The 7,546-nt window shown below is 69.3% G+C and overlaps 1 protein-coding gene across 1 annotated transcript; it reads right to left on the bottom strand.

Moving 5' to 3' along the window:
• Positions 1–4,526: 4,526 nt before the first annotated feature.
• Positions 4,527–6,358, bottom strand: HMX3 (H6 family homeobox 3). Its single transcript, XM_036437976.2, has 2 exons — positions 5,894–6,358; positions 4,527–5,278 (listed from the first exon to the last, which is right to left on the bottom strand). Exons 1-2 carry the CDS (start codon positions 6,267–6,269, stop codon positions 4,602–4,604), a joined length of 1,053 nt encoding a protein of 350 aa, XP_036293869.1. The 5' UTR covers positions 6,270–6,358; the 3' UTR covers positions 4,527–4,601.
• Between the last annotated feature and the right edge of the window lie 1,188 nt (positions 6,359–7,546).

Below are 7,546 nucleotides of genomic sequence, written 5' to 3' on the forward strand. Positions count from 1 at the left end.
CAGGAGGAGGAGCCGGCGGATGGCCTCCGCCGGACCCCTAGGGGCCCCCGGGGGCTGCCCGGCTGCGTTCTGGACCCCAGACGGGGGTGTCCGTGGGGCTCCCGGGTCGTGCACTCTGGCGCCGTCGGGGTGACCCTAAGAAAGGTCTTTCCTAGCGGCGCTGCCGAGTCTGTTTGGGGCGCTGAGGACGGCCCCTGGACAGGCCTTCAGGCCGCGGGGCGTGACCACCGGGGAGGTGGAGCCACGGGGAGCCGCGGAAGGCCCGCGGCAGCCTGCGGCCTACGGGCTCCGGGGCTCCTCCGGGAAGTCCAAGCGCCGGAGCACAAAGGGGTGGAAGCAGGAGCTCGTGCCCGGTCTGGCGGCCCGCAGCCCTCAGGGCCCCCTTGTTCCCTCTCCCACCCCGGGCCCAGGCCCTCGGCGGCCCGCACGCGCCCACAGAGAAAGCAGCCCGCACCGACCTGCGGGCCTCCTCGGTCCCGCGCCGGGCCCTCCAGCGCGCCGGCAGACAGGAGAGGAGGCGCTGCAGCCCGCGCGGGGCCACCGGCTGGGGCAGCGGCGCCGGGAGTGGCGAGGGGCCGTCCCGGCTCAGAGTGAGCGCCTGGCGGGGCCGGGTATATCTGCCTCGCTGTGTTTGATGTACACACACTCGCTCTGTTTACCACCAAATAAAAGAAATACATCTGTGTTGCCAACAGAAACAGCTGGAGCTCCGGCTCCGCGGTCTCCCGGGGCCGCAGAGCCGCTGTGGGGACTGGCTCCCAGCGAGGCCCCGGCCTGGCCGAGGAGTGTGGGGCTCCCCCCGGGGCTGCGGGCACCGCTGGTGTCCCAGGCGCCTGGGGCAAGGGGAGCAGGAGGCGCCTGCGGGAGGAGTTCAGGCCTGGAGCAGCGCCTGGCTCCTCAGCCCGTCCTTCCCGCAGGCTTTTCCGGCCCTGGAGGAGGTGCTGAGGCGTGGACGAGGCTGGTGCTGAGCACACGGGGCGGCCGGGAGCTGCGCACACGGAAGCAGGCGGCCTGTCAGGAGGGCTAGTGCTGCGGTGCCTGTCCGGCCTGCTGTCCGGGGCAGGAGGGCTCTGGCTGGGAAGCGGGTCACTGGCACGGACTTGAAGCTGAGTGGTGCCCGGAGGGAAGTACTCGGGGCTGGGGCTGGAGGAGAGGAGGCTGGGCCCGGCTCTGAGGGGAGGGAAGCTAAAAGGATGAATCAGGAATGAGGGTCATTGTGGGGGGCGGGGGTACTGGCCCCCTGGCTGCCCTCCTTGGACCGCCTCGGAGCAGGTGGGTGGGGGCACCTCACTCCCCCAGAGTCCCCTCTAGTGAGCGGTTCCCCCACCATCCCTGGGAGAGGCCCCAGCCGGGAGGGGGTGGGAGGGGACCGGACGTTGGGTGTGGGGAAAGGTGACCCCAGCCAGCTGCCCAGATGCGGCAGCTCAGCCAGCGTGCTGTTGGCTTCTCCTGACATCAACAGCGGCGGCGGCCGCAGAGAGATGGCAGCCGGGCCTCTGATGGAGGGAGCGCGAGGTGGCTGGGCTGCTCTGACTGTCCCCCCCCCCCCCCCCCCCCCCCCCCCCCCGCCAGCCCCTTCTCCTGCTCCCTGAGAAATGCCAGGCCCCCACCTGACCAGAGGGGAGGGCGGGCTTCTAGGCCCTGGCAGCCTTCAGCCCCAGGAGGCGGAGCGACCCTCCTCCCCCCCAGGACGCCCCGGGGCTCCGGGGAGATGCCCCAGGCCCTGCACTGGCCTCTGCTTGCAGAGGGAAAGGAGGATAAACGGAGCGTGTGAAGAACCAGTTATTTCTTGACTTTGTAAAGACTGGGTCGGTCAAGAACCGTTTTCTCAAATCCAAACACAAATAAAGTCTTTTCTTGGCGCTTGATAGCATCGGTGTCCGGGCTGTAAAACCTGAGGACGTGTTTGCTGTTGCAACATTGCTTTTAATGAGCTGCCTCGGGCCTGGCCCGCGGTGAGTATTGCCAACAGCCTCGGGCATTGCTCTGTTTGCAGGTAACACAGGGATCGCCGCATTTTGACCCCAAATGTCTGTTTATTTTTCATTTAAGACACATGCCCCCGTTTTTATTCCAAACTATAGGGAAATAAAGGGAGGTCTGCCTTCGCTGTGGTCCAGGCTGAAATTTGGCCATAAATACTCATGCCCATTTATCGGGGGCAGCTTGCCATCAGCGGGAGACGAGGCGGGACCCTGAACCATTTGTGCCGGCTGCGCTGGAGGAGCCTAGCGCTGGGAGAGGGGCCTTAGCGCGCAGGCTTTTTCTCCAGCGGAGGCGCCCCGCTTGAGCGCTCCGCAGGCGGCGTCTCCGCGGTCGGCATCCCCCTGCTGGTTCCCAGCTCCAAGGACGCGCTGCTGGGAGCTGGGCTGCAGCCGCTGCGCGCAGGCAGGAAGCCGCCGCGGGGCGAGGGGCGCCGGAGAGCCTGCTTCTGCCGCGGACCCGCGCTCCCAGCGGCCGCCCGCCCCCGCGCCCCGCCGGCGTGGGAACAGCGAGCAGCGCGCTCCAGGCCGGCTGTGGGGACGGGGAGGGACACGGAGAGGCCGCCCTTGGGGTGTGGGCGCCGGTGGGCATCGGCACGTGGACTGCACCCCCATTCCACCCCCGCCTCCCTGCCGCCCAGGAGCCACCGTTCCTCACCGGCTGCAGAGGCCGCCCTGTCCCTTGGCCTCCCCAGATGCCCGGCCTCTCCCAGCCGGACTTTGGGGGCTGCCTGTGGCCACAGCCAAACCCTAAATCCACTCCCGTCCCCTTTGCCCACACCCGGGCCCGCCTGCTCCAGGCCCGCCGCCCCTGCCCAGGGCTGTCCCCCCAGAACCTCCCGGCTCCCGCAGGAACCACGTCCCCGGAGCGGATGCGAGGCCACCTCAGGGCTTGGCCGCCGCCTCGCCCATCCCGCAGCCCAGAGAAGCCAGGTTCTCGCCCTTCTGCCCCTCATTCCTCTCCTGCTCCGGGCGTTCAGAGCCACCGGAGGTGCCGCGGAGGCAGCGGCCACGGCGGGAACACAGCCGCCTTTGTCTCTCCGCCGCCCGGATGGACTCAGCGGCTGCGCCCGGGCCGGACTCCGCGCACCGTCAGCCCCGCCGGCAGGGAGGACTGTCCAGACACCGGCTCCGCCCGGCAGTCAGTCACACACGCGGCAACACCAGACGCTTCGCTTTGCTCTTTAATGAGTTGCTTCGCTTTTCTCTTTAATGAGTTCCGTTTCACCAGGACATGGAGTGTAACAATGTTTTGTTTCTTTTTCTCTTTTTCTTAAAAAGGGACTGAACCCAGACGGAAGTGGGGAGATGGGAGGGGGGGCTGGGGGCAAACTACCGCAGAACGACAGGTGCAGCCGAGGGGGGGATGGGGGGGACAGACACGGATGGGGCGGCAGAGCGAGGAGCCCTGCGGAGCGGAGGGTGAACTTTACAAGAAATCTGTACATTTATCAAATAAGTTAAAATTCTCCTAAATTGATTGTCCTTCACTTAAAGCGCTCCAGTTTCCCGTCTCAACTTCTCTGAGCATTGCTACCTGCCTGTCCGTCTTTCCTTTCTCTCTCTCCCCCCCTCTTTCTTTTTCTGAATTGTCTCTTCCTGAAGCAATGGCCGGAGTACACAGTCCGCCTCTCCCGCGGAGGAGGGCCCGCGCTCCGGGGGAATGCCGCGCAGTATTGCACAGATCAGAAGCACAGCTGTTACTGCCCGACCCAGAGGGAGAGGGAGGGGGTGCGAGCCACAGGTTGTTACTTCTCGTAAGGAAACCGCTCTCTGGGAGGGGGTAAAACAATAACAGCAATATTAAGAATAATTTACCGACAAGTGGAACTCCAAAAATAAACGCCACTAATAAATAAGGCTGCGCCAGGTCCGCCACCAGGAGGCTGCTGTGGGGCGGTCTGGTCTTCTCCCTCCAGACACTGAGAGAATTCTTGGGGCGCAAAGCAGAACAGATGAAGGATTGAGACAGACAGACCTTGAGGAACTGAGGCAGACCTCGCGAGAAAGCAGGGCGGCCTCCGTTGGGGGATTCTTACAAGAGGCTGCTCAGGGTTTGAAAATTGGGGAGGATAACTGTTTTTTTTGTGTGTGTGTGGGAAGGGGGCGAGGAGAGGCAGAACCACACCCAGAAATCTAGAAATAAAAATACTACAATGCGAATCCTCTCTCTCTCTCTCTCCCCCATCTCTCTCTCCCCCCTTCCGAAAAATAGTTTTCTAGGAACGAATAAATTAGAGGGGGCCCGCTTTTTGCGTTTATTTTCCTCCGATGAAAATAAAACCGATGAAAATAAAGCAGCAGCGCCTGGTGGGAGGGGTTGCTCACATCCCCAAAGCTTCCAGCGCGAATAGTTTGGAATATTCCGGACCTGCTTCCAGTCCTCTTTAACACAGAAGCTGAAAACCAAAAGGCAGAGGGGCAGCGCCTCAGATCCATGTGGGGGGTGAATTGCACGAGAATGCGTTGCAAATACTTACAAAAAACGCTACCATCAGGGGGAGGGGAGGCCGGCCTGCGCCGCGCCGGCTCCAGAAGGCCCCAGGCCCGGCCCAGTCTCCTCTCCTCCGGGGCCGGGGAGGGGGCCGGGCGCGCCCTCCGCCTCCCCTCTCCCGGGTCTCAGACGGGCCGGAGCAGCGGCACGGAGGAGACCACCGGGTGCGAGTAGTAGACGGGGTGCGGGAAGGTGAGCAGCGGCTGGCTGGCCGGCACCGGCGCCCCCGCGGCCGCGGCCGCCGCGCCCTCGGCCGCCGAGTTCTCGTGGTAGAGGATGGGCACCCGCACGATGCGCTGCGCGGCTGCGTGGCTCAGGTTGGCGGCCTCCAGCTCGGCCGCCAGCTGCCGCTTCCACTTGTTGCGGCGGTTCTGGAACCAGATCTTCACCTGCGTCTCGGTGAGGTGCAGGGAGGCGGCCAGGCCGGCGCGCTCCGAGCTGCTCAGGTAGCGCTTCAGGTCGAAGGTGGACTCGAGCTGGAAGACCTGGCTGCGCGAGAAGACCGTGCGCGTCTTCTTCTTGCGGCAGGCCGGCTTCTTGTCGGGGCTCTCGGCGCCCTTCTTCCAGTCCTCCGGGCCCGGGGGCGCCCCGGCCGCCTCCGCCGCGCCGGCCCCGGCCGCCCCGGCCGCCGCCGCGCCCTCCTTCCTGCCCTCCTCCGAGTCGCTCTCCTCCAGGACGATCTCGTCCGGGCTGCGCGAGTCCAGCTCCTTGGGGTCGGCGTCAGCCTTGAGCAGCGGCTCCGGGGAGTCGCGGTCGGTGCCCGAGGCAGGCGAGGAGTCCCGCAGGAGCGCCTTCTCCGACGCTGCGGGGAGAGACACACGGAGGGATGAGCGCGCACCGGCGGCGGCGAGGCCCGGGGAGACCCGCGCCGCCTCCGCTTCTCGGGCCTCAGGGCCTCCCGCCCGCCAGCCTGCTCCGACCCGGCTGAGCCAGAAGCGGGGCGCAGCGCCCCGGGGTCCCCTTCCCTCCAGGACCTGCGACGGGGCCCCTGACGGTGGCCGGCGACCGTCCTCTTTCCCCAGCGCCCCCTCCCGCCCCCCGCCCTGGGGCGCACAGAGGGGTTCGCCTCTGTCTGGGGGCCACCCGACTCGCTCCCTCTATCCGGGCCAAGTCCCCGGCCCCATTCTCCTCCCGCCCCGGCCTCCGAGGCCTCCCCGTTCCCGCCGGAGGCTGCTGTCCCAGGGAAGCGCTGCGCCCGGGCTCCGGCTCCACCTTCTCACCAAGTGGGATTGGACTCCCGGGCCGGGAAGCTCAGTGGGCGGCCCGGCCGGCCTGGGGGTGCGGGCCAGGGGCCGGGGGAACTTGACAAACCCTGGGGTGGAGGTGCGGGGAGGGGCCCCCGGGGCTGAGGGGGGCGCAGCGGGGCAGGGCGGTGGGCGCGCGGGGACGGAAAGTTGAAGGAGCGGTCGGTAGGTACCTTCAGGCCGCGGGAGGGGGCCGCCGGCGGGGGCCAGGGTGTAGGGGTACCACCAGGCCGGGGGGCGCTCCAGGTAGTGCGCGGGCAGGGCGAACCGCTGCGCCGGGATCTCCAGGCGGGGGAAGGCCAGCTCGCCCACCTGCGAGAGCGCGAAGCCCGCCGCGCCCTCCAGGGCCCCCTTGGCGGCGGCGGCGGCGGCGGCGGCGACCGAGGCCGGAGCGAAGAGCGTCCGCGGGGGCGGCTGCGGCTTAGGGGGCGCGCGGGGGTGGTCCCCGTTGAGCAGGTTCTTGATGGAGAACGGGGACTCCTTGGGCGCGGGCGGCGGCGGCGGCTGCGCGCTCGCGGCGCCGGGGGCGTCCGGCCCGGGCTCCGGCATGGTCCCCGGTCCCCTCTCCCCGGGCCCCGCGCGGAGGGACGGCGGGCGGCCGGCGGGCTGGCGGCGGCCGGAGATCAGACCATACACGGAACTCCACTCCGGGCGCGGAGCCGGCGGCGGAGGCGGGGTGGCCCGGCGGGGCGGGCTCACATGGGCGGGCGCCGGGGGGCGGGGGCGGGGCGGCCCTGCCGGCGGCACCGGGGAGCGCGGCGGCGGCTCCGGCTCCCGGGGCGGCGGCGGCGGCGGGAGCAGGTCCCGGTCCGGGCTGCGTCAGTCCGGCCCGGATGCTAATGATGAAATCAAAATGTCATCCGAGTTAAGCGCGGGGGGCGGGCGGCGATTGGGCGCGCACAATGGCAAATGGGATTAGGGGCGCAGGCACCCCGCCGGCCGCCGCCCCTCCTCGCTTCCCCGGTTTGGCGCTTTGGCTGCGGGCGGGGAGCCGACGCTCTTGGCTTTATGGGGCCCAATTAGGCGGCCAGCGAGGACCAGCCCGTCCGCACAAAGGAGAGCGGCTCCGCGGGAGAGGCGCCCGGAGCGCCCGGCCTGAGCGCGCGGAGGAGAGGGGAGCGGAGACCCAGCCGGCGGCGCCTGGGCCCGGAGCACACTGACCGCCCAGCCGCGCGCCCGGAGCCCAGTCCGTCTCCCTCCCCCGCCCCCGGCAGCCCGGGGACCCGCTTCCTCCTCCACCCCCCAACCCGGGGACCCGCTTCCACCCTCCCCAGCCCCGGGACCCGCTCCCCCCCGCCCCCCGCAGCCCGGGGACCCGCTCCCCTTCCCCCCACCCCCCACCCCCGCTCCCCGCCGCCGGCTGCGGGAGGGGGAAGAGGTGGGCCGGGCCGGGTCACCTCGGGGTTACCCTCGTTCGCAGCTGCCGCCCCCGCCCCCGGGGCCTGGCACGGCCGCCGCCCGGGAGCCGGAGAGCGATCCAGCGCGGGCCCCGCGGGCAGGACACGGCCTCAGGCCCAGGGACTTCGGCGCTCTCCTCCCCCAGGCGGCCTGGCGGCCCCAGCGGTCACCCAGAGCCTGCCCAGGGCGCGCCGCCGGAGGGTGGGGTCCCAGCCCCCCTAAGTGGATGGGAAGGGAACGGGGGTGCGTCCCAGCGCCCTGTCCACGGTTCAGTAGCCCCAGGGCCTTGGCCTCTGGCGCCGGAGACGGGAGAGGGGCCCCTCCCCGGAGAGAGTGGGGGTGCATCTCTGCGCCCCGACCTGGGGCGCCCCTCGGCGGGGCCACAGGGGCGCGAAGAGGGCGCTCCCCTTTCCGGCCACGGGGGCCGG

The sequence above is a fragment of the Pipistrellus kuhlii genome, unplaced genomic scaffold (assembly GCF_014108245.1).
Source record: "Pipistrellus kuhlii isolate mPipKuh1 unplaced genomic scaffold, mPipKuh1.p scaffold_m20_p_15, whole genome shotgun sequence".
Classification (NCBI taxonomy): Eukaryota; Metazoa; Chordata; class Mammalia; order Chiroptera; family Vespertilionidae; genus Pipistrellus; species Pipistrellus kuhlii.